The sequence below is a fragment of the Pseudopipra pipra genome, chromosome 7 (genome assembly GCF_036250125.1).
Source record: "Pseudopipra pipra isolate bDixPip1 chromosome 7, bDixPip1.hap1, whole genome shotgun sequence".
Lineage (NCBI taxonomy): Eukaryota > Metazoa > Chordata > Aves > Passeriformes > Pipridae > Pseudopipra > Pseudopipra pipra.
The window spans coordinates 405181-431570 of NC_087555.1; the positions used below are offsets into that span (position 1 = coordinate 405181).

The 26390-nt window shown below is 43.4% G+C and overlaps 1 protein-coding gene and 1 long non-coding RNA gene across 7 annotated transcripts in view; one reads left to right on the forward strand and one right to left on the reverse strand.

Annotated features, from left to right (window-relative positions):
- Positions 1-21363, forward strand: part of DIP2A (disco interacting protein 2 homolog A) — an 82596-nt gene extending 61233 nt beyond the window's left edge. For 2 of the 6 annotated variants that reach the window (XM_064660134.1, XM_064660136.1), the window contains 21 exons: positions 2244-2380; positions 2840-2920; positions 3118-3245; positions 4972-5086; positions 6265-6466; positions 6607-6716; positions 6857-6937; positions 8189-8312; positions 8617-8738; positions 9052-9163; positions 9386-9495; positions 9606-9736; positions 11269-11437; positions 12634-12804; positions 14852-14881; positions 15302-15363; positions 16042-16099; positions 16813-16887; positions 17515-17689; positions 19024-19147; positions 19358-21363. In XM_064660134.1, coding sequence (XP_064516204.1) covers positions 2244-2380; positions 2840-2920; positions 3118-3245; positions 4972-5086; positions 6265-6466; positions 6607-6716; positions 6857-6937; positions 8189-8312; positions 8617-8738; positions 9052-9163; positions 9386-9495; positions 9606-9736; positions 11269-11437; positions 12634-12804; positions 14852-14881; positions 15302-15363; positions 16042-16099; positions 16813-16887; positions 17515-17689; positions 19024-19147; positions 19358-19610 — 2570 coding nt within the window. In that variant the 3' untranslated portion in view covers positions 19611-21363. Of the gene's footprint in view, positions 1-2243; positions 2381-2839; positions 2921-3117; positions 3250-4971; positions 5087-6029; positions 6117-6264; positions 6467-6606; positions 6717-6856; positions 6938-8188; positions 8313-8616; positions 8739-9051; positions 9164-9385; positions 9496-9605; positions 9737-11268; positions 11438-12633; positions 12805-14851; positions 14882-15301; positions 15364-16041; positions 16100-16812; positions 16888-17514; positions 17690-19023; positions 19148-19357 lie in introns of those variants that run through there. The other 4 variants (XM_064660135.1, XR_010431786.1, XR_010431787.1 and 1 more) reach the window with 4 other exon arrangements.
- LOC135416865 (uncharacterized) lies at positions 15266-19433 on the reverse strand. Its single transcript, XR_010431789.1, has 2 exons — positions 19341-19433; positions 15266-15517 (listed from the first exon to the last, which is right to left on the reverse strand). It is a non-coding gene; the product is annotated as an uncharacterized LOC135416865 (long non-coding RNA).
- Positions 21364-26390: the final 5027 nt, after the last annotated feature.

Consider the following 26390-nt stretch of genomic DNA (forward strand, 5'->3'; position numbering starts at 1 on the left):
TTACCACAATGCATCTTCACTGCAGAGGAATCTGGTTCCTTCATCTCAGTGGCTGATCTATGGAAGGAGTTGTTGCAGAACAATTTGGTGAAAGCTTTCAGTCTTTTTTCTGGAATTTCTCTTTTCCACTCAGTCCTTAGAATTTATCATAGTAATCAATTCCACTTAGCTTCAGTCCATCACACAATGGCACAACAGCCTACCACTGCAGAACAACTTCTCTTGAGACCTGTGCCAGTGTGTACACTTGGGATGAGATGTTTTCTTCCGATTTAGATGTTGTACTTTGAATGCTTGTGTGACCACCTTTAAAGTCTAGATTTATGTTCATCCTTAGCTAGGAAGTTGGCTAGCTTTATGCCTGTTTTCCTTTCCAGAGGAGCAGGGAAAGATTCAGGTCCTTGCATTTGACATTCCTGTGTGCTGTTTTTCTCAAAGACTAGGGTTCTCTGGAAACTCTGCAAATACCTTCCACAATGATTCTAGAGGCATTTTATTCTGGTCTTTTAGTATTTTTCTTAAGGCTTCATGCTTCTAGATGAGAGTTTTGACTAGAGACTGCAGTGCCAGGGTAGCTGTTGTATGTGGATCCACTGTGAGACACTGGAAGTGGAACAAGAGAGCACTTTCTGACCCTCATCAGCACCTTTGTTCACAGCCTTCTGCCGTGCAGGCCCCTGGCATTCTTCTTGCATTCCTGCTGTGCTAGTCTTGAAACATCCAAAGCTGAATCCAGTCTTTGGTAGGGCATCAGTGTGGTCCTTTGCACAGCAGGATTCTCATCCTCTGCCAGGATACTCCTTGGCAGGTTTAACTGCTGAGAGTTGCCATCTGCCAGAATGTACATGTGGACTCATTTGAAGAAAGAAAGCTTTCTTACCAGGAATCTGTGTTCTTCGTGACATGCAGTCCACATGTACATTCCCATCCCATCTGCTTTTCCCTTCTCTCTAATTCTTTTTCAGATGCAATGCTGTTGAGAGAGACTGAAATGGTGGTAGATGCACTCTCTTGTATGTCACACACGAAGCAGGAAAAGGAGGAGAAGCGAGAGTACAGGCTCCACAGGTACTGCATCAGGGCAACCTTGCAGTATAACCTGGCAGGGCAGAACTGTGCCTGCTGTTAGAATGTACCTGTAGACTACCTGTATCATACATTGGTTACTGGTAAGTATTTTTTTATTTTTTTTTTTACTTGATCAGAGTGATAGGATTGTCCTTGGGCTCCATGGAGGGAGCATCATTTGGGCACTGTAGGCTAATCCCCTGGTTTTTCCATGTTTGTGAATGTGCTGAGGGCTGTACATTTGTGTATGCCCACAAATTGTTGTGCTTTCTCCTGTTATTAGCACTTCTCTCTGCATCATTGCTTAAGTATTACGTACAGAGTTCTGATACTAGCTCAAGTTATTTCCTGGAGTAATAAATTATTTCATCTGTTTCAATTTACCACTAAGTTTTAAACAGCCTTTTTTCCCATTTTTTATAGCCCCTAAATTGCAAAATGTGGGTTTTTGCATGACTGACTGATCGTTCATACTGTAGAATTTAATTCCAGCCTTCTAGTTTGTATACCTAATATCCAGCAACTGAAACTGTTGTTCTGATTTGGACTTGGAGCTGCACCAGGATTTGAGTAGCATCTCCTTACTTGGTCACCCGAGGTTGTCATTGCATGATTCCAAACAATTACTAATAACTGCTAATTGTTCTGATAGGTAATTTTTATGAAACCAAGATAATTTAGGCATTGATATACTGGTAGAGTGAATGATTATCTCTCCTGTTCAGACCTAAGATGTTGACAACTGAAGACTTCTCTTTGAAAATGTTCCCACAGATCTGTTTTACCAGCAGTTCTTGGTCCATGCTGGCAGCAGAGCTGGCTTCGTTCTGTTCATTTTGCATTGACCTGCATAGACTTACTGATTTCTTTTTTAATCTTGAATCTTAAGTGCTAAATCAAACTCCCTTGCACTGTGGTACTTTGGATTCAGCTGCAGCTGATGTGAAGGCTGTGAAACACTGTAAGAGGAAACATTGCATTTGTGAACTTAATCTTGGAGAACTCATTACACAGCCTATCCAAAAGCCTACAGAGAGCTCTCTTACATGCTGTGTTTTTCTGTAGCTGATAGATAATTGATATTAAAATCTTTTACCTATCAGCAGCAGAGCACTTGTGTGTGTCAGCTGCTGGAGCACACTGACACTGGGATTCTGTGTTCTTCCTCCTTGCAGCCAGCGTGTGTGTTGTGAAGGTGGATGGGACTCCTTATCTGTGTAAAGCTGATGAGGTTGGAGAAATATGTGTGAATTCAGGAGCAACGGGGATAGCGTATTTCGGCCTCCTGGGAATCACCAAGAATGTATTTGAGGTTTGAACTTCCTTGTAATGTAAAGTGCGATGGTCACATTTCTAGTATTCCTTCTTGCAAATAGACTTATTTGTTCCTTAGAAGTCCTTTTTTGGTGGCTTTTTGTTTTGCTTTTGGGGGTTTTTTGATTAGAAAAAGCCTTGGCTTGGATACACTTTCCTTCATTCATAGAATCATAACAACAAATTCTGTCTCTTATAACCAAAAATACCAAGTAGCATCTGCAGTCAATCAGCTGCTTCTATATTCCATAATCCAGTGTTTTGCCTGTGTGAGCATTTAATTCATCTTAGCTCTGAATTAACACAGAAGTCTTATGTGCAGTTACCTGAAGGCATTTTGGTCTTTCTGCCCATATTTTTTCTTCCAGTGGTACTCCAATTTATGTTTTCCTTTTGTGGCAATAATGAGTGTCCATATCAGTCCAGTGAGTGTCTGAATCCTTCTGTGTTCTTCCAGGCCATCCCAGTGACAGCAGCTGGCGTGCCTGTTTCAGACCAGCCCTTCACAAGAACAGGATTGCTTGGCTTTGTGGGTCCTGTAAGTGTGAACAAGCCATGGGGGCCCTACTTTGTCCTGACTCCCAACTCTTAAGTGGTGCCCCTGAACTCAGCAGAAGTACGTGTTGGGGCACTGACCTCCTATAGATCTCAAGGGTATTGTTGGCTTGAGTCAGGCATGTATTGCCAGGAGTGAGGAGGTTTTCCCCTCTGTTTCTAATCCTGCCTTCTTTTCAGGACTATTTGGTGTTTGTGGTAGGGAAGTTGGATGGCCTGATGATGGTCAGTGGCCGCAGGCACAACGCAGATGACGTGGTAGCCACCGCCTTGGCAGTGGAACCCATGAAGTTTGTCTATCGGGGAAGGTGAGTACATCAGAAACTTCAGCCCTGCTGACTGGGCTTTGTTCCTTTTTTTTTCACCCACAGACAATCAATAAGTAACACAGCATACACAGGAGCAATGCATGTGAGTTTTTACATGTGTGGTTTGTAGGAAAGGTGGCACTAAGTGGTGATGTACCCTGTCCCTGCTAACTTGAAAGACAAATATTGACACCCTTCTTCGTGCACAATAGATTTTAAATTGCTTTCACAAAGTATAAAGGTAGATCTTTAAGTGTTTGTTTAAAAATTCTTTCAAAGCTTCTCTTAAGACACTCGAAGCTCATGTGCCAGATATAAGACACCTCTGTCCTCCGAGCCTTTTGGGCAGAGTGGCCGAGGGAGGAACTGTGCAGCATGTTCTAAAGAACAAACAGCTGAAGGACCTTCAAAGATAGTGTGTGATGTATCACCAACCTGATTGCTCTTCTGTGGTCAATGGCCTAATGTCCAGATGGAAATCAGTGACTAGTAGGGTCCCTCAGGGGTCATGTTGGGACCAGTCCAGGCTGGGGGATGAACAGATCAGGAGCAGCTGTGCTGAGAAGGACTTGGGGGTGCTGCTGGATGAGAGGCTGGACGTACCCTGGCCATATGCACTGGCAGCCCAGAAACCACCTGTGTCCTGGGCTGATCTCACAGCGTGGGCAGCAGGGGAGGGAGGAATTCTGCCCCGCTCAGGTGAGACCCCACCTGCAGAGCTGCCTCCAGCCCTGGGGGCCCAGCACAGGAAGGACATGGAGCTGTTGCTTCTGTTCAGTTCAGAGAGGCCACAGAGATGCTCTGAAGGCTGGAGCCCCTCTGCTATGGAGACAGGGTGAGAGAGCTGGGATGGCTCAGCCTGGAGAAGGCTCCAGGGAGATGTTATTGCAGCTTTTCGAGACCTAAAAGAGCCTTATAAGAAAAATGGGGACAGTTTTTAGTGAAGCCTGTAGTGAGGTGATGGTTTTAAATTGAAAGAGATTAGATTCAGATTACACATAAGAAAGACAATCTTGACTGTGAGGGTGGTGAGGCACAGAGAAGCTGTGGTTGCCCCAGCCCTGGACACATTCAAGGTCAAGTTGGAGGGGGCTCTGAGCAACCTGATCTAGTTGAAAATGTCCTGCTTATTGCAGGGGGGGTTGGAAGTAGATGACCTTCCAACACAAACTATTCTATGATCCTTTAAAAATCCAGCTTTCTTTAGTTTTGCTCACTTGTGCAACTGACATATAAATAATGCAGTTGAGCATAAAAATAATGGCACATACCTGGCGGAGGCATTATTAATATTTTATCCTAGGAGATGCAAGCCTAAAACTAATGTAATTCCCGAATGAGAGTTCAGTATTTTTCTGTGCAAGCATATGCTGGTCAGTAATTTGGCACAGTCATCTTTCTGAAGGGATGTAGGGGCCACAAGTCCAGTGTGCATGATGGAGTTCTGTAGGCAAGGTTTGCACAGCCCTTGCACGTATGGAACTTGCCTGTCAAACACGTGCTACATTGGTGACTGCAAATCCACCTGACCCCCACCAGAAATCAATTACAGTAGTGAACCTACATGTGTTCTATTCTCCTGTGATTTTGTGATGACCTGGCATGAATAATGCTTGTGTGTGTGAAACAGTGCCATGAGAGGTTGCAGCCATCCCCACGTGATGATAACCCATGCTCTGTTCACCATATGTTGCATCCTATCATTCTTCTGTCCTTTGTGTTTTAGGATAGCAGTGTTTTCTGTGCCCGTTTTGCATGATGATCGGATAGTGCTTGTGGCAGAGCAGCGCCCTGACGCCTCAGAGGAGGATAGTTTTCAGTGGATGAGCAGGGTTCTACAGGTAGTCAGTCTGTCCTTTCTCTTTTCCAGGTGAATAAGGCTGATGTATGAAATGAGAACATTAGAGCATCTTTTTTTTTTTCCCATAAGCCAAACCTATCAGTGTAACCACAGAGAGCTATAATGAACTGGGTTTTTTTCAAGATGTGTTTCAGGGTTGATAGTTAACAGAATTTTTGTAAAAAATAAGATTTTCTTTCAGAATTTTTTTTTTTTAACTTCCTACTACTGGGATTCCCTGAGTCCTAAGGGTGATGGGGGTTTTTGGGTTAATGCTACATGTCTCTTCTGATTTCATACTGAGAATTAACTCTGGAAATGTTTGAGTGTACTTAGTGCCAATATCAGAACTGCCTCTGAAAGCTTTTTGTGTCACTAACTACCTTATTCTAGATCTCCAACTGTAAGCATTAAAAACTTTTTTCCCTTGATTACTTCACTATATTTTCTTGGGGGGTGGAGGGCAGGAGGAAGGGGAATTGTGGTAGACTTACATTTGTGGATTTCAGAATTAATTAGTTCTAAGAAAGTAAAAATTGAGAGAGCTATTATGGAAGACTGATGAAGGGACAACTGAAAGGAAGGATACAGAGAACAACTTAAGGGAAGTTTGCTCTTAAAAGTAAGGCAGTTAGGTAATAATGGTTTCTGTCTAATTTCAGCTTTCTAATCTTTTTGGAGGGAATATCTGGTAATAGAAAGGCTTTTTCGTGGGAGAAAAATATTTTTATTTCTCTTTTTAGAAGAGAAACAGAGAGCTGAAACAGACCCTTAAGTTTTAGGCAGCAAAGTTGCTTCCCTCTCTATTTTTGTGGTTTTATGTTCTACTGCGCTTTTGTGATTGTGCCATACATGCTAAATTTGCTGTAATATAATTTTGGCTTTTGAAAATCTCTGCACTCTTTGCCCACTTTTAAGAGACTTTCCTAATCCCTGATGTGCAGGTGGCATCCCCTTGATAGAGGGCACAAGCAAAGTCCTGGGTCTGCTCCTGCTCCCATTGAAGTCATGGCACAGCTTCTATGAGTTCAGTGAGTGCAGAATTGGACCCTTTATTTGCAAATTGTGGTGCAAGTAAAAATTTTAATGTTATAAATGACTTGAATTCAAATTTTTGCTCTGGCTACATCCCAGTTGATAATGTGGAATGTATTTTTTTTTTTTTTAATTTCTATCAAGGCAATCGATAGCATTCACCAAGTGGGTGTATACTGCCTTGCCTTGGTGCCAGCCAACACTTTGCCAAAGGCTCCACTCGGAGGAATTCATATTTCAGAAACGAAGCAGCGCTTTTTGGAGGGCGCTCTGCATCCTTGCAACGTCCTGATGTGTCCCCACACCTGTGTTACCAACCTGCCCAAGCCTCGACAGAAACAACCAGGTGAGGAAAACAGAGCATGTGCTGGCTCCACCAGACCTGTGTTAGGTGTGGCACTCACAGGGGTCTGCAGGCTGTGCTGATTGGTGCAAGTCCCTTACGTTATTTGTCCTCATTTTGCACCTCTTCTTTCCAAAATGCAGATGTTGGTCCTGCCTCAATGATAGTAGGAAACCTTGTAGCTGGCAAGAGGATTGCACAAGCCTCAGGCAGAGATGTGAGCCAGCTGGAGGATAACGACCAGGCAAGAAAGGTGACACTGATGTCCTGGTATGACTAAATATTTGAATTAGCTTATTCAGAGTGAGAGAAGAACAGGTGTGATATTCTGCTGAAAGTAAACCTGAGGCATTTTGAGTGAATCTGAGTGTCTCCTTTTTTTTTCCATTTCAGTTCCTGTATTTGGCAGATGTTCTTCAATGGCGAGCTCAGACAACTCCAGATCATCCCCTCTTCCTTCTGTTGAATTCCAAGGTGAGATGCCCTTTAGGTCATACTTGGAGATTGAGATCAAAACAAAAGATTGTTTTGATTTTAAGAAAATTCCAGCCAGAAGTCTTTTCCTAAAATCCTTCAGGTTATTTTAATGAAGCAGACAAAAATTGCTAGTTAGTAAGCAGCATCGTTTTTCCACTCCTGGAATTTTATGCCATATGTTTCATGCCACATCTGGAATTTCAGTATACATTCTGCCTGGCTTAAAACATTGCAGTAATTGCATTACCTGCTGGAACACAACTTTTGTGATATTAATGGAAGACGCAATTCTGTCTTCCTCTCTGAACACAAGGGTAACTGGAAGTCAGAGCTGGAGGATTTGCTGATTAGAAGATCTGCAGCCTAAGTAGAGAGCCCTTGAGACAGCTTTGGAGTCATCTTTTCCAGTAGCACTGTCACACCTTTTAGGAGATGCTGATGCCTTGTCCTGGGCTAGGCTCTGCCCCCAAGAAGGATGGCACTTAAAATGGAAGCAACAGCCCAGTGACAAACTGGATTTACCCTGTGCTGTGCTGCAGACAGCAGGATAGGGAATGTGCTTCCAGAAGGTCCAGCAGCAATCCTTGGGAAGTCAAGGATTTGCTTTTGTGGTTCTTATTCAGAGAGGCAAAATGGTTAGGACATGGTTCAACACTTCTGACTTTTTTTGTGAGACTGTGCTTTAGCAAAAGAAACTGTTTCAACATTGTTATTGTTAAAAGTCACAGAATTGGTTTATTCTCTCAGAGTTAAGAGGATTTTGAGGTAAGTTTTCTGGTATGAAGAAGCACCTTCCTGGGTCATTTTGTTCAGGCAAGTTTTACCCTTGACAAGGAGACTGCAAAAGGAAATACAAAACTTGGGCACAAAGAAATTACCTGTTAGCGAAGACCTGTCTTAAATAACTGGGGACTACAGTGCTGTGTGTTAGTGTGTTCACAGCTCTCCAGGAGAAACCCTTTTGTTTTACACCTTTTCATGTCAATATCCAAGTCACTGAGCTGCTGCTGTTTCTATTTCAACAATACACTGTGTTTACTGTTATGGTTTTGCGTGATGTATAAAATCCTCTAGCCCTGTAAAAGCTCATGGTACCAGCAGCATGGTTTCTCAAACGTAGAGACAGAGTCTTTAACAGCATTTGCTGTATCGTTAAAATAAGGACAGATGAAATACTGAACCTGCAGCAGGTACTTTGTGTAGAACAGTTTGAATAAAGGTTTCTGATGTCACTTCTCTCCTGTGCAGGGCACTGTAGCCAGCACTGCATCGTGCATCCAGCTGCACAAGAGAGCAGAGAGAGTGGCAGTTGCGCTGCTGGAGAAGGGGCGGCTGAATGTTGGTGACCATGTGGCCCTGGTTTACCCTCCAGGTAAGGCAATACAGACAGCAAAAGCCACAGTCAGCACCAGAAAAGAAAGTCCTGTTCATGAAAATATATCCCTACCCATTTAAAGTTTGTACGATCGAAATAACTTTTGCTACGTCTCAAATGCAAAACATTTTAACCCTGTAGAACCGGGCATGGCCAAGAGCAGCCTGTTGATTTGAAGAGAGCCTTGTGAGAGATCCTTACATCTCAATAAAATAAATCACCGTGTGTTTTGGTTTTGGTGAAAGAGTTTGGCCTGTTGTCCTGATAAAAATGGCTTTAGTTTCACAAATATCTTTTACAGGAGTGGACTTGATAGCAACTTTCTATGGCTGCTTATATGCTGGCTGTGTCCCCATCACTGTCCGCCCACCTCATCCACAGAACCTTGCTACCACTCTGCCCACTGTCAAAATGATTGTAGAGGTAGGTATGAGACATTCCTCTCCTCATGCTTTTGGGGAGTGTGGATTGGTTGATGCATCCTGATGAATTGCTTTGCCATGGTTGGTGTAAAATAAGCTAGGGGAAAAAAAATCAGTCTGCTGAGTCAATGATGACATTTTTTTCAGAAACTCATTTGAAATGGTCTTTTATTGTTGTGATTCGTTTTGCTTTGTTTCCAGTGATTTTCTTCATCTGTTCATCTTGTTGGTTATCTCCTCTGGGTGGATATGATATCACTTGGCGCATCCATTCCCTGGTTTTATAAATGGTTTTAATGCTGTGCCTTTTGCAGGTCAGTAAGTCTGCGTGTATACTGACCACCCAAGCCATAATGAAACTGCTCAAGTCTAAGGAGGCTGCTGCAGCTGTAGATATTAAAACATGGCCCACTATTTTGGATACAGGTACACTAGCCAAAATGGAAATAGTTTTAAGAGTGGTGTGTTTATTTTGTTACACCTTAACTGCTGAATTGAGTGGATGTGTTCTGCATTGCATTAAAATGGTTGTCCAAGAAACTATAGGAAGTGTCTGGTGGTAATGCTGTAAAGATACATTTCTTTGTCCTGTGCTTGTTTCTCAAAATAATAATATGGTACTTTTCTCTTTTTATTTATTTTAAATAGATGATATGCCTAAAAAGAAGCTGGCTAGTGTTTTCAGACCTACTTCTCCAGATATGTTGGCATACTTGGACTTCAGTGTGTCTACTACTGGTATATTAGCAGGAGTTAAGGTAGAGTAACAAGAGAGATAATTACGCTTTGTTTCCTTATGTTTAGGAAGGAATATGTGATACCCTTTTTCTAAAAAGGGTCCCTGAGAGCTCCTGTTTCCCTCTTGCAGATGTCACATGCAGCTACAAGTGCCTTATGTCGCTCGATAAAGCTCCAGTGTGAGCTGTACCCATCCCGACAGATTGCCATCTGCCTGGACCCTTACTGTGGCCTGGGCTTTGCACTGTGGTGCTTGTGCAGGTATGTCACTGCAGCCATGGGCCTCCTCACGTGTGCCCAGCCTTCTCCAGAATCCCAGGAACAGCTGTGGATAGAACTGTCAAAGAAACCCAATTGAACCTTTTTATCAATAGCTCAGAAAACACCTTCTGTGGTAAGAAGATCCACTTCAGTCAGTTAGTTACTCAAGTAACTTGGGGTTTGCAAGTGGAATTAATTAGCTACCAAATTCAAGGAAAAAAAGGACTTCACTGTCTATCTCACATTGATTAGATAAATCCTTTTAAAGTCTTTTGAGATTAAACCATATGTTTTGACAAGACCCTTAAGGTGTTCACTGCAAGATGGGTATGCACTAAGAAATACTGCTGAAGGAAGCAGTTAAATGTTTCTTAAAATGAATGAGTCCTGAATTGATTCAACCAGATAACTACTCTAATGCAGCACATCTCACAAAGCTGCAAAATCTTCCTCTTTTTTTTTCCTTTTAAAACATGCCATATGCTTTAACTAATCCAAAGATTTAATGTTATGTTAGATGTTTCTTTTAAAAAATGCAGAAACTGAAGGTTTTGAATACAGAGTTGTTTTATAAACAGGTAAATTTACTGTAGTTACACCTGTCCCTTCTCTCTCTAAATTTCCCAAGTGGAAAGGAAATGCACTGAAGAAAAACAAAAATGCAACTTTGGTAGCATCTGAGGATTTATATCATCAGTAAAGCAAGTCAGGATGGAGGGAGAAGAAACCTCAGTGACGAAAGAATTAAAATATAAACTTAAAGAAAGATGAAACCAAAAAAATCAAAAGGTGGTGTGATTCTGATGACAAATTTGACTTTCTGTCCACCCATGCTAACCGGTATCCAGGTTAGGTATTTCACACAAACACTGTTTAAAAACTGAGACAGCCATGGCAAAGGCTAGAAAACTGCACTAAATCTTGAATGGTGCAATACAGGTGTTAAACACTCATTTCACTCAAAGCAAAAGGTGCATTTTCCCATGAATGACTCAGAAAAATATGCTCAATATCCAGCTGTAATTGGAATGATAGTGGTTAGGAGCTGGAATTGGGTAGTGAGACACTGGCACAGGTTGCCCAGAGAAGCTGTGGCTGCCCCATCCCTGGAAGTGTCCAAAGCCAGGTTGGATGGGGCTTGGAGCAGCCTGGGCTAGTGGAAGGTGTCCCTACCCATGGCAGGGGCATGGAATGAGATGAGCTTTAAGGTCCCTTCCAACCCAGGTCACTCTGTGTTTCTGTGATGCCTCAGACATTAACATTTTTTGTCAGTTCTGTCTGTTGAAGGCATTGAATGTTTGCCTATAGCTCAGCACAATTTACTGAACAGGACAAATATACTCACCTTAAGGTTTGTGACTTAACTCAGTCCCATAGTTCCCAGTGATTCTTGCTCTCTTGGAGAAGAGAAGCTGAAGTTCAGGTCTCAGTTTTCTTGTATTTCCTTCGTTTTGACTTCACATAACTTTTGGCCTTTTTTTTTTTTTATGGTGGCTCAAAGTTTTCATGTTTCTACTGCTTCCTCTCCCCAGTGTATATTCAGGTCACCAGTCCATCCTGGTCCCTCCTCTGGAGCTGGAGAGCAACGTGTCTCTGTGGCTGTCTGCTGTCAGTCAGTACAAAGTGCGTGTCACCTTCTGCTCATACTCGGTCATGGAGATGTGCACCAAAGGGCTGGGGACACAGACCGATGTTCTCCGCGTGAGTGGTCTCCTTTTTTCAACATGCTGACAGAGACATACATGTATCTTTCTAAAAATACTTCATTTGCAGAGGATGAGTTCGTATTTCTGTGAGACCCTTTCGTTATTACTTGATTTTTGGGGAATGTTGAGATTGCTGGAAGATTCAGCTCTCGTGTTTCTGGTGGAGGAAAAAAAAAAAAAAAGAAGTCTTATGTTTTCAGCTTTACTTGTTTGTGCCACCTCTGTGCTGCTGGGTATTTCTGAGATTTTGGGAAAAATACATAGCAAGCCTATCAGCTTGTTTGTGTCTGAGACAAAAAAACACCACCAAACAAAAAAAACCTTAAACAGACAAAACACACCCCAACAGAAGAAAAAAAGCCCAAAACCTCACCAAACACAAAAACACCTCTCTCCTAAACAACAAAAAGCTCCCCAGTAAGTCTCACTTGCTTTCAGATCAGTTAATACCAAAAATGTAGAGTTCTAAAATGGATATAATCTTCCACAACTCTGGAAGTGTTCCAGGCCCGGTTGGATGGGGCTTGGAGCAACCTGGTCTAGTGGAAGGTGTCCCTGCCCATGGCAGGGAGGTGGAACTAGATGAGCTTGAAGGTTCCTTCCCACCAAACCATTCTATATGATTACATGATGATATACTTCCTAACAGCAGCAATTGCACCCTGATACATCCATTTATTTTTGAGGGAAGTCTCTTAACTCAGACTTAATTACCTTGGAAGAGGAAGGAGCGTTCCCACAGCTGTAGTAACTCAGCTGCTTAGCACTTCCACTGGGAATGTGTGGCAGCTCATTCACAAAAAAGTGGCTGCATTGTGCTTGTTCTCAATACAAACAAAAAACCTGTTCCTCTGTTCCCCTGGACCTCACCAAGGGGAATCCTGGCCCACAGGCAATGGCTCTAGGTTCACATTCACACTGGCAGGAGCTAATGATGTCTGGAACACTGCTTGCACCTGAACTGTGCTGTGCTGGGAGCCAGCCCTGTGACACAATGACTTTCTAGGGGGTTTTCAGCTCAGAATTCTGAGTGACTGTGCTGCAGTGACACAATGTCCGTGTCTTTAGTGTTTAACCAGTTCACGTCCTATTCCAGTGCTTTTCAAGTCCTGTTGCACAAATTAAAACTGTTTATTTCTAGAGTTGTTGCCTTCAAACTTAAAATGTTGTTTTCTTCACCCAACCTCCCAGATGAAGGGAGTTAACCTGTCCTGTGTCCGTACCTGCATGGTGGTTGCAGAGGAGAGACCGAGGATCACACTAACCCAGTCCTTCTCCAAGTTGTTTAAAGACCTGGGCCTCTCTGCTCGTGCAGTGAGCACTACCTTTGGGTGCAGGGTCAACGTAGCAATTTGCTTACAGGTGAGATTGAACTGCTTATTCCTTTCACAGAGTCTCTGGGAACTTCATGGGAAATCATGTTCAGCCCCATGGATGTCTTTTTCTAATGAACTAGAGCTCCACTGCTTCCTAGCTTCATCACCAAGTTAAATAAGCTTTTTAATAAGATGTGGATTATGATAATTTCACTCCTCTGTACTAATTGACCAGTTGATTTGCTTTTCTAATCCAGAGGTTCACTATTAAGAAACTTGTTTCCTTCCTATTATGCAGGAGCAGTATTAAATTAAATAAACAGCTGCTTCTTCATAAATATTAAATGTTACAAGCAGTGCTATTTCAGGTTTTGTGTAATTCAGATCCTGTCTGTTTGAAAAATAGCTGTATGTGTAATGTGGAATTAGATGGAAGACAGAGTTCCTCAAATAAGACCCAGGAAAACTGACAAGGTTGGCAGGTGTTTTTTGACTTTTAAAGGTCTCCAATGAGTATTATCAACATGCAAATACGTTTGTCTCACCTCATGTGAGAGCTGGACTTTTTTTTTTAATTAAAGGTATAAAGTTGGAAGATTTGGGGGGTATGCCCATAAAGTGCACAGCCCTGCTTCACAGACTAGAGGTAATGACATGCTGTGGGCCAGAACCACCTTTGACAGTTTGGTATTCAGCTGATAATAATCTCTTATGTGTGATTTAATGAGATTAAATCTGACTTTTCTTACTGAGATGCTGCTTTTGCAGTCAGGAAATGAAAAAAAAATATATTCCAAAACTTACCTGAAACTTCAGATACTAAGTATGGACTAGAAAATGGGAAAGCACCCTGGAGTTTGGATGGTCTTTGAGTTGATAGTGCTCAGCTTTCAGATGAGGCAGTATGTAGCTTTGTATGTCTTAGGTGAGACATGCATTAAATATGTGTAATTGTAAATTTAATTTCCAATTTTATTGATATGAATTGCACATAATAACAGGATTCTATGAAGATTGCTACTGTACTTCTGCAAAACTTAATTTTTCCTTTTTATTTTTTTGGTTCCCGGTGCTCATTAGATCAAGAAAAATCCCTTTTATCCTCTCAGGATATATTATAATGTTCTGGTTTTCCTACAGGAGAGACATTTTGGGACACGAGTTTCTTAAATATGTTGCCATTTACAATTGTTTCTTTAGTTTCTATAGTTTCTTTCACAATTAAAGGAGGAAAGGTTTTTAACAAGCCCTAGCTAAATGGTTACAAAGAAATATGGCCAGAGTGATTTTATGAGAAAAACAGGAAGGATACACATGAAATCAAGATGACTGTAAATTAAGATTTCAAACACATCGAATAAAACATGTCAGCTGCCCAGTGTGAAAGATCAGCTTTCCGAGTTGCCTGTGTAAATAAGAATTTTAAAAGCCAGTTTGGGATGAGGGAGGGGAAAACAGTTTTTCTGCAGAGTGTTGAATGGCAACATGAAAAGTACTCAAAAAAACCCCCTGTGAGCTGTGTAGGACTGCTGGGCAGTTGAGCTTCCCCTTCATATTCTGCCTTTTTCATCTCTGTTTTCCATTCTTGAGCCCTTTTTCAGTGTGGGGGGTTTTCTAACCCCTCTCCTGCATTCTTCCAGAGTGATACTTGTATTAGATGTTTTAAAATTCATTGAATTTAAATGGATGTAGATGAATGGCCAAACTTCTGGTACAAATTAGCATGTAGATAAATACAGAATGTCTTCCAGCCCTGCTGGACTGAGGAGGTGTTTCTGAAGCTGCAAGCAGCCTCATAAAGGGAGGAGGGATTTGTGATAGAACAATGTATGAGCTGCCTTAGCCTTCTTCTTGTTCATTAACTGGAACCTGCATGTTTCCCAAGGAACCACCTAAGAGTGTCAAGCCTTTAAATAATCTGAAATGGAAATTTCCTTTTCACTCTAAAACAGTATGAGTTTTATTTTCTGTCTTACTGTGTGTATCTTGTGTTTCCAGTGCCTCTTTGTTTGTATTTTCTTTTTTTTCCCCTTTCTCTCTGTTTCACACACTTTGATGGCCTCTGTTACTTCTGTTTGTGGTCCTGCTGTCAGCCAAACAGGCTGGGCAAGCTGGCTGAACAGGTATAGTGCTGCATGTGTGCTTGTCATGTCCTGAAGTCCATCTGGTTCTGCAGTGTTAGGGATTAGGCCCACACTGGTTTATACTTACATCCTTTGCACTTGCTGTGTGGGTTTTAGAGCAGGTGCTTACCCTAAGAGAATCTTTAAAACTTAATTTTAAATTTAAAAATTTTAAAATCTTAGACTTAACCTGTACTACATACTTCACTTGGGCATTCATTGATTGATTCCATAAGAAGACTTCTTTAGAGCAGTCACTGTAGAAAGGGGGGCTATTTTACTATATTTCTTGTAGATTAGGGAAGTGCTGTATAAGTGTCAGTAAAAAAGGGAGAGAAATTTGTGAATTTATGTGGCTGTGAGAATGAAAGCAGGATCTTGTGGCTTCTATTGAATTTATTTCTTCCTCCTTATTCTTAGGGAACAGCAGGACCAGATCCAACAACAGTCTATGTGGATATGAGAGCACTTCGACATGACAGGTACAGACTGTTAAAGCATTAGCTCTTTAATGGCTGTAGAGGAGAAACCTCAGACTCATTGCATTGTTTTGTTGAAATATCCTTGGCAGCAGCCAGCTGACTCCCTGCTGTATTATATCTGTGGCCTCTTCTCCTGCATGGCTCTCTAAGTATCCTTCAGGTAGTGGAAAAAGTACAGTTAGAGCCTCCCTTAGTCTTTTTGTTTTTTCCTTCAAACCAAACCAAGTACGTTCCCTCAGCCTTCCCTGGGCTGCATTGTGTCACTTAATTCCAGTTGGGCTGCTCACTCTTTACTTTCTGTGATTCCTACCAATGCTCTGCCACCATTTAGTGTGACAAGTAGAGGTCCAGGAGAATCTTTTTTAGAAGGTGAATTTAAAATGCTGGTGGAACTGCAGCCATAGGGCTCTGTTGGAAAAAGTCACTTGTCTCTCCAGAGAGCAGAGTTACAGGTTCTTAAAAGATATGTGCTCTGTGCTAATAGGGAAGTCTTCAAGACAGCTGGAAACTCGTAACTGTCTTACTGTGTTGTGAATAACTGAGCATAATTGATTGATTCATTACAGCTTGGTCAGTGCAGCTAAGGAGAGGGTAACCGTGGGTATAGTAGAACATACCTATTTGACTTCTATTTAAATCCTTAAAGCCTTGTACAAATGTATCCTCTTATTTTCTCAGGGTGCGTTTGGTAGAGAGAGGCTCTCCACACAGTCTGCCCCTTATGGAGTCTGGGAAGGTGAGAGACTGACACTGATCCTTCCTCCTTGTAGAATCACAGAATCCTAGAGAGGTTTGGGTTGACAGAGACTTTAAAGATCATCTCATTCCAAATCCCCCCCTGCCATGGGCAGGGTCGTCTTCCCCTAGACCAAATTGCTCCAAGCCCCATCCAGCCTGGCCTTGAACACTTCCAGGGATGGGGCATCTCTGTGCCAGGGCCACACCACCCTCACATGGAAGAAGTTCTTCCTAACATCTAATCCAAACCGACTCTTTCACTTTAAATTCATTATGACCCTCATTGTGTCCTCATGGCCCTTAACCTGGGCTGCGAGCTGCTCCACCTGGATCTCAGTACAGAATACATGTGATGAGCTTTGCTAATCACAGTGTATCCAGGAGAGGCACTAGAGGGAGCATGGTGTGATCAAGTAGTTAAAGGGAGGCCTGGTGCATGACATGAAGCAATAGGACACATTGCTACCACCGAAAAAATCAGAGGCCTTCACGTGGAAGGCATTTTCTAGGTGTGAAACCAACTCTGAAGCTGCAAAACAGCTGCTCAGGGTTAAAACGATTAAACAAGTTAAACAACTTGGTAGGACGAGGTGGTTGATACGCGTGGTGCAGGGAGGAGTAGCAAGGGAAGCACAGACTGTTGACTTCTGTGGCTCTGCATTATTAACTTTTGATGAATTAAAGTTTTTTTCTGCATGCTTCTCATTCAAGATTCTTCCGGGAGTAAAGGTCATCATAGCACACACAGAAACCAAGGGACCTCTGGGAGACTCGCACTTAGGAGAGGTAAAGCTTTCATGCTGTTGTGCTGCATCTGTCAGCAGTGATGTGATAAATCAATACCTCCTGTTAGAGAAGTGCCTGCCCCTGGGTGGGACGGCCATGATGGCTTTGCTGTGCCACGTGAATGAACCCCGCAGAGAGCTGGCACTGTTTACATACCTGTACTGTGTAGCTGCATAGCTCCCCCCTCCTCTGCCAGACCAGGGGACTAGTCTGTGTCTGCCTGGCAGCTGGAACAGGTACTGGTGCACTCCCATCAGTGGGCAGCAGCAAGAAGGTAATTTGCTGCTCGCTTTAACCTTTGTTTTATATACATCTGGATTGTTGTGTGATAAGATGCCCAGCTAATGGGTTGAACAGGTGCTCCTGACCTGTAAGCCAAATGCATGGCTCATTTTTCCTCTTTACCAGCCCCCAGCTACATGTACGTAAAACTCCTTTTTACTCCTTTTCCCTGGTCATTTTCTGTGAGGCAGAGGTTAACAATTTTAATAAAACCAGCATTTCGGAGTGGTCAGAACTGTCAGTGAAACAGATCTTTTAAATCAATAAACGGCGCTGCCTGGCTCCGGCAAAACAGCCTGTGCTTGCACGGGAACGATTCCGTTTGGGGTTTGTTTTGTCCCCTAGATATGGGTGAGCAGTCCACACAATGCCACTGGTTACTACACGGTGTATGGAGAGGAAGCACTGCACGCTGATCACTTCACTGCTCGCCTGAGCTTTGGGGACACTCAGACCGTGTGGGCTCGGACCGGGTACCTGGGCTTCCTGCGCAGGACAGAGCTCACTGACGCCAGCGGAGGTGAGAGGAAACACCTTCTACCTACGGCCTGAAACTCCTTGGGATAGCTGAGCTAGCAAAGAGTAACCTTTCCTTCAAGTTTCTCCTGTTATCACAGGAGAGTGCTGAATTGAGCAGGAATTGTTCTATCATTCAGCAGGTTCGGGACGCGGACAGAGAGCAGTGATTTCACAGCCTTTCAGAATTTAAAGGTCTAGAGGAGAAACTTCTCCATAATTTTTCCAGTATAGAAAATAAATTGTTAATCTTGCGGGTTTTTTTCAAATCTAAGCCGAGATGTCTAAATTTGGGAAATAGGACAGTTTGTCTTCAATCTGCTTACATTTTCTGCTAAAGCAGAATACAAAGCAGGTACAACTCTTGATTATAATATATTAAAAAAAATAAATCTCTGAACATCCTAAGGATGGGAGTTTGAATGCTTCTAACTTATTAGCAAATGTATATTGCTAATTTTCTGTGATTGGAGTGAAACGAATGATGGTGTCTACATGGATAGTGTCAGTGTCCCAACTGCTGCCACTGGATTATAACAGCAAGTTTTTGTGCCTTGTAGCTTTCTGAAAAGTTACATGTCCTAGAGATTTTTGTCACCATGGAACGGTGTCAGTTGTGCTTTAGTTTGTCAGCATTTGCGAGGCTGTGTACAGTGAATTAACATAGCAATATGCATGAAAAACAGCTTCCCAGCATGCTTTTCATCTCCAGTGACGTGACTGAGCAGAATTATAAAATAGTTCACAAAGAAAAAAGCAAAGTTGAATTGAACAGAGCTACAGAATGAATATGGAGAGTGTCTCCTTCAAGAAGGGCCTAGGAGAGCTTTGCTTATTTAACCTGGCAAAGCTGAGGCTGCGGAGAGAACAGAGTTGATCTCACTGCATAAACTGTGGAAACTCAAGAAGCTGAGCAGAATTTTGCTGGCATGAGGTCAAGTGGGTATAAGCTGGTGTTAAAAACAAAACAAAACAGAAAGTGAAATTGGGAAATTCAAAAAGTGTTCCTGTCAATCAGAGGAGAAAAGTTCTCTGGTAAGTAGGAGAAAAAGATACTTTTGGATTTCGATTGGGTTTATGAACTGAGATGACATTACATGAGAGAAGGGACAGAACTGGATGACCCAGAAATTCTTTTCAGTCTGGTTTCAGTTGCTTGGAGTCTACAGGCAGACGTGCTGCTTGAGCTCTTCATTCTCTCCAAATGCTTGATGTGTTATAGACTGCTTTCCCTAGGAAGCACTGGGAACATTTTAGAATGTCAGGAATGAGCACGTACATATGGCCATGTCTGTCCTGTAGATGTGATGGTGTTTAAATGTGTGTGCTGTATTGCAGAGAGACACGATGCCCTGTATGTGGTGGGCTCTTTGGATGAAACACTGGAGCTCAGAGGAATGAGGTACCATCCCATTGACATAGAAACCTCCGTAATAAGGGCACACAAGAGCATTGCAGAATGGTAAGAACCTCAGCATTGCTTTTCTGTATCCTTTTATTTCTTCTAAAGCAGAAGAACTTGTAACTTCCCTGGCTGTGTCAGAATGTACACATTGTTTACTTGTAAGCTTTGAGAGGTCTTGTCTTTCTTATAGTAATCTCTTTTAATAACTAGCTTCCTTTGAGTAGGTATTTTTTTTCCCCCCTGTTAATACCTGTATCGTGCCAACAGTGCTGTGTTTACGTGGACGAACTTGCTGGTGGTGGTTGTGGAGCTGGAAGGCTCGGAACAGGAAGCGCTGGACCTGGTGGCGCTGGTGACAAACGTGGTTCTGGAGGAGCATTATCTCATAGTGGGTGTTGTGGTCATTGTGGACCCAGGCGTCATTCCCATCAATTCCCGTGGTGAGAAGCAACGCATGCACTTGAGAGATGGATTTTTAGCTGATCAGTTGGATCCTATTTATGTTGCCTACAACATGTGAAAACGGGAAACCACGTCAAGGCTAAAGCACCAAAATCCAAGGGACTTTCCTCATAATAACATCAGAATCCATGTTCTGTGTTTTTAAAAGCTGTTGAAGACCTTAGGAAAACGGAGATACTACTCTTCACAGACCTTCATCTCCCAAGACTGCATTTGCTTTCATAAGTCCATTGTAACAGTTACAGCTGTCTTAGGATGGAGAGTTTACTGGAATTCCTGAAGGAAGCTTATTAGAACTATCATGGACCAATTTTTTTTTGGGGGGGGGTGGGTGGGAATAATTATGAATGTCAGTACTTGATGCACTGCATAAAAGGACATAAAGCAGGGTGGGGAGAGAACACCAGCTGTGAGGAGGACTCCTAGAAGTAACACCTAAAGTGGTGAGTAACCATCCAGAGTTCACCTCCGTGTGACTGTTTGCAATATATCGGCAGTTTCGGGGTTGGGACTTAACCTTCAAGATTGCACACACCTCTACCACATTCTCTACTGAAAGGAATTTTGCACATATTTGGAGATTTAATAATGCAGCCTTTTTATTTTAAGTCACTGACTCATCCCTGTTCAGAAGAAACCAATCCATTCTAATCCCGGATTCAGTGTAACAGTTAATGCTGCTGTTCAGCTTTTTTGTACCAAGCAAAAACAAATACTGCAGCTGTAACAGTGTTACTTACGGTGCCATGCTGGACTCTGTAATGCTACAAACTTTATAATAAAATACAAAGTAATATCTAGTTTTAAGTACTTGATGCAGGAGCCTTCAGTGTTCTTGCTCTCCTAACTCCATGTCCAAGTCACCTGTTTTCATAGTGTCAACTGTTAATTCGTGCCCTGCATAACGCCAAGGATTTGAAAATTCATTCCAAAGCCACTAGTCTCTGAATGATTTGTACAGATGTTTACAAAGCATGGGCTTACAATATGTTTTCCCTGAATATCCAGTGCTAAAACTTACAATAGCGACTTTTTTTTCCCCCACCATGGAAAAGCTGATCAGTGTTAGTTAGCTTGAGCTGCTGTGGTACAAACTGTCTTTATTTTCTTTGGAGTTGTATTTAGACTCTTTTGTTCGGGCTAAAATACCCAGTTGGTTGAGTCACAGTTGACTAACTAAGGTTTTGAAGTTTCTGCCTGATCTAATACTGCAGTGAACCTGATGCAGAAAGAGAATAGGAAGTTATTCAAATACTTACTGTGTTTGAAGGTAAGCACGAGACTAGCAAATAATTATTTTTATAGATTTGTTAAAGACTTTGAGAGCTACATACAATTTTTTTAGTAATGCACAAGTGTGGCAAAAGGGCCAGCTTTTTCTGCAAGGCGATTCTGCCTGGATCAGTGCCTAAGAAAGATAGATGTCAGTCCCCTGATATATCAGATTTACTTATGATTAAATAAGCTCTGAAATCTGCAAGAAAAAGCTTTCCTATATAGTAGTTATCTGCCCTGATGGTGTTTACCTGTGGTGTATTATACAGCTGCATACTCCTGACTGTAATTATGTACAGAACCTGTGTAACTTATTCTCTGAGTACAGCAGCCTCCAGCAGCGGGCTGTGGGACACCCCTCCTAACAAAAGAGCTGGCAAAAGGAGAGAACTCCCTAACCCTAAACCACGTTGTAGTTTTTTAGCAAATAAAGCATTGTAAGACTTTTGTATTGAGAGATACTGATGACAGTGAGACGAGTTGCCTTGTAAAGTTAAATCTTAAAACAAAAAAAGCTCATTAAACATTTCAGAACAGCTTGTGACAATCTGACTTGATGAATGTTGAAACTTGGGCCTGTTAGATCAAAACCTTGGCTTAGCACAGTTTGCACCTGTGTTTCGGGCAGTCTAGTGCCTTAAAGAGCTTTTTCTGTGAAACTTCAGGGCGGGGGCAGCGAGCCTGGGCTGGGCCTGTATGACATCACTGTCATGGGGCCAGCTGTGTATGATGTCACCACCACGGTGCTGGCTGGGCCAGGCCTGTATGACATCACTGTCATGGGGCCAGCTGTGTATGATGTCACCACCACGGTGCTGGCTGGGCCAGGCCTGTATGGCGTCACTACCACGGGGCCAGCAGGGCTCAGCTTGTATGATGTCACTGCCATGGTGCTGGCGGGGCCAGGCCTGTGTGATGTCACCACCATGAGGCCAGCAGGGCTGGGCCTGTATGACATCACCACCATGGTGAGGGTGGGTCTGGGCTTCTGTGACGTCGCTGCCGTGGTGCTGCCGGGTGGGCTGGGCCTGTATGACATCACCACCACAGTAAGGGTGGTGCCAGGCCAGTATGACATCACTGCCATGGTGCTGGCGGGGCCAGGCCTGTGCGATGTCACTGCCACAGCAGGGCTGGGCCTGTATGACGTCACTGCCATGGTGATGCCGGGTGGCCTGGGCCTGTATGACGTCACCACGGCGGTGCCTGTGTGATGTCACCACCACGGTGCACGTCACATCACTGCGCTGAGCAGCACCTGGTGATCTCTGGCTTCGCTGCTGCTCCGTGTGTGGCCGAGCCTTTCCGGGGCCTCTGAGCTCCAGCCCCGCACAAGGATGCACAGCGAGGTCCAGCCCTGCCCCTGCTTGGTTTGCAGCCAGGCACAAGCCAGAATTTATACCTTCAAGAAACATTGTAAAAGGCACCAGCCCGGGACGAAGAGAGGCCTGATGCCAATCCAGGCTGATGCCGACCAGGGCGAAAGCACTGGCTGGGAAGGAAAAGCCGGAGCAGAAGCAGCAGGACGGAGGTGACAGCCTCCAGCAACATCGCCAGGCTCACCCACAGCTGCTGTGGCAGCACGTTGGAAGGCTGTAAAAATCCCTAAAACAGCTGTTGTGCCCTCCTGCAGTGTGGGTCATGGGAGGTACGTGTCTGGTTTAATTTTTATCCAAATAAAACGTTGTGCTGCCCCGGCGTTACTCCAGAGCGCGTTTCCGACTGGTGTTCTTCCTCTGACACAAGGTTCGGGGCAAACACTTATTTGGGGCACAGCAGCTGTGTCAGACTCTGCTGAGGCTGCCCACAGTCAGCATGGTGTGCAGAACACTCCGTGGTTACAGGGTGTTCCATCCTGGGAATGGGGCTCTGGCAGGGGATTTTTTCATGTCATCTGCATCTTTTAACACAGACTTTCAGGGGTTCCTGGCCAAAGCACCTGCTTTTACTCAGATTTAAAGAAGGATAGTTGTTTATGGAAACAAATTAAACTGTAGTGTCTTAAATGAAGGCAAAGTTTTTGCTTGAAAAGGCAAGAGGGGTGAGGCACCTACAGAAACCATTTGTACCAGCAGTAGGTTTAGGAAACAGGCAGGAATTGATCCTGCAAAATGTGACTTGTGTTTAAAAGCAGTGCACATAACAAGGCATCTTGGAGCCTTTGCTGTTCTTCCCACTGTTGATTCCAGCAAGGCATTGTGCCTGGCATCCAGAGAGTGCTCTGTGTGACATGCATTTAAAGCACGAGGGGTTTTTAGTGCCAAAACATCTTAACTCATCTTCCTCAAAGCTAATGAGATTCGGATTCAAAAACCTATAATTCATCTTAAACGGGTACGACATTTGAAATCCCAGCTCGTAGTAAAGGTACAAGGATGATTTTTGTTGTTGTCCTTCGTGGTTTTTTTACCTGATTTGTGGGAGTAGAAAATGTACTAAGAAGGGATTCTAAGCCCTGTCTCCTTCTGAACTAATGTGCTGCTGAGGGAATGGGGCAGGAGGGCTGCTGTTGAAGCAGAATGTTTCAGATTTATTCTGGGGTGAGAGACTGGACTCCGGTGAGTAGTAAATAACTTTGTAAACATTAATAAAGCTGCCTTTATTGCAGCAGTGTTCTTTGTGAGCCACCACTTCACACTGACTTTTTAGAAGCTTTATGTCATTTTGGCAGCAGTACTATGAGATTGCTTTAACGCCCTTATTTATTGCTAATTGTTACCCAGGAATTTATTACAGTGGAAAAAAGGAAGCAGTGTTCATTTTAAGTGCACGTTGCAAGCGTTCTGTACTAAGTCCCTGATTATTTTGATGCTGTTTCCCTGCCACTGTTTCCCTGCCATTCTATGAAAACAGATACTGTATACTTTAAGGATCTCTTTGGATAGGCTTCTGGTTTGGTTTCTATAGAATATCCACAACTCTGTTTTAAGGGCAAAAAGGGAAAGCTTGCACATTTCCTGTATATCAGTGTATCAGGCCAGAAACTGTGTTAGTAGATGATAGAGCTGGATTACATCTAAGAACTAATTTACAGCTGGCAAAACTGCATGAAATAATTCTTTAACTTTTTTGCACTTCAGCATTTACTTGATGCTTGGTATATTCTTGCTTATATGTTTATATTCAGCCAGTTAATATGCTTTAAATATTTATCTGGTCAGATATTTCAAATGAGATGTTTCCAAGCCAGAGCTTCTCGTCATGGCCAGTTCTAATTGGCCAAATTTTTGTGTTTGTATGTAGATTTCATGTTGGTTTTGTGTTGCTTAGGAGGAACTGGCTACACCAGGTTCTATTTCCAGTTTGGTTATGCCAGTGCCATATAAGCAGAGTTCTGTCTTTTTTTGTATTTCGGTACATGTTCTTAAAATAATATGTGTCTTTTCCTCCAGTCATTTCTGGGATTTTTAACCCTATTCTTGCCTGAACATAGAAGTTTTCTTTTGGAAGTGATAAACATTGCTATTTTTCTAGCATTCCTTAAAACTTACCTGGCAAAGTAACTGCAAAATCATGATTTGTCTTTACTTCTGCCAAATGTGAATGATAGTGCTATGGTTGGTTGTGTTCCTTCTCTGGAGTCTGTAAAAGTCCACATCTGATTTATGGAAAAAAACATATTTTGGTTTCCTTCTTAAATTATTTTTCTTGCTGTCAGTATGCAAACTCTGATATTGAATGATTCAGTCTGGATGCACTTCCATCAACAGTTAACAAGATGGAGAATATTTATTTTTTTTTAGATATGCTAACAGCAACAGTCAGCACTCTCAGTAAGATTAGATCCTGTGTGGAAGAACGTTTTGGGGGGGCTGTAAGTACTCTTACAGTGCTGGTAATTTTGTCTCTGATTCAGGGATCCCTTTCACAGATGCACTTCACCTGAAGTTATCTGCGGAGAGAGTAAAAGTGCAGGTTCTAATCTCCCGGAGCAAAAAGTAATGGTATCATTCTAAATTCTGAAAATGCTATTCAGCAGAGGTAGAATACTGCATGGATGTACAAAATCTGCCCTTCTGTCAGTTTTCTAGCTTCAGAAGTGAATTTGAGTCTTTTAAGCATCTCAAGCCCTTCCTGTTACTGTACTTTCTTCTCTTTGTTTCACTTTTAGAAAGTAGGTCTTATCTTGAACAGAAGTCTGTAATATATGAAACCTTCCGTTGGTGTCCTTCCTGGTGGAAAATTCATTGGCTTCCTCTTTATAGAGAGTCAAAAGCATAACTGACAAATGTGTCCTACGTCAGGTAGGCTCTGCTGGTGTGAAGCTGCTGTTTGATCCTTGGGGGAACCTTCCAGGGCCCTGAGGGTCCCACAGCGCAGAACTCGGAGCTCACTGTCACCAAACCTGCCTTTCTGCAGGCTGTCATTGATGATGGAAACATGGATTTTCTGAGCTCTCCTGACTGATGCAACATCAGATCAATGTAATCAGTGCCTGTGAGGTCTTGTACACACCTCGGGTATTGTACACAGCCCCCTTGTTTGCATGGGGTTTTGAAGGCTGGGCATGGGGCTTGTGCGGTCCGGGGGGGGGCCCAGGCTGTGAGCAGAGGTGCTGGAGGTGGCTGGCTGTGGCTGTCCTGTGTGTGTGAGGGGACAACAGGCCTGAGGGATCAGCAGAGTTGTTGGCAGAGGACCAGCATTGCCCAAACTGCTTTGCTGGCCTCCCCCACCGTGCCAGTGTACAGCTGTCCCCACAGTCCACGGTCTGAGCTGAGCCACCCCCTGTGTCAGAGGGACAAGGAACACAAGAGCAGAGCTGTGAGTGTAAGCTGCAGTGCAGGCTGGGTGATGGTGAGGCCTGTGGCTGTGCTGTCTGTTTCAGGAATTTCAATTTTGCCGGCCCGGGAGGTGTGCCAGGGGCTCAGTAGCCTGAGCACTGCACCCTGCAGCGTTTGCAGTCAGGGTGCTCACCTCAAAGGAGGACACATACTCTTCCTCTCTGACAAGAGGCACCAGCTCCACCTTCTCCTGTGCTGGGTGAAGCCTCTCTGAATTCCCAGCAGTGGTGTGGCTGAGTAAGGATCAGCCTTACTGCCAGAAACATGGGTGCAGTCCTGCCGTGTCACTCCCTGCTGCTGCTCTCGTGTGGCACCGGCTCTGCCAGCGTTCAAGCTGCATGTTACAGCTCGCTGCTGCTGCAGTGCTGTGCAGAGCTGCTGAACAGGCCTGGTCTTGGGGAAGGATTCCTCATCATGTGAGGGCTGCTGGTGCAGGGGGGCAGAAGGCAGGTGAGATTTGGAGACCCTTGTATGGAAGCATCGCACCCTCGGGTTCAGGCTCCAGAGAGGGTCATGAGTCCTGTCTACCCTTCCCAATCTTGAGGACACTGTCTGCCCCCATTTGTTGTTGTTACACAGTGCCTCAGCTCTGTACTAGTGCTGAAAACAGTTGAATTGTCTCAACAAATGAGCGCTACCCTGGGATGGCAAAATGGCTTTTTGTGCCAGGTGAAGTATAAGATGCTGTCTCTTGTATGCCTGACTCTACCTGAGTGTCCCCTTGCAGAGCTTGGGGGAGACAGGTGAGAGCAGCAAGATGGTTCTTGTCCAAAGACATGTCA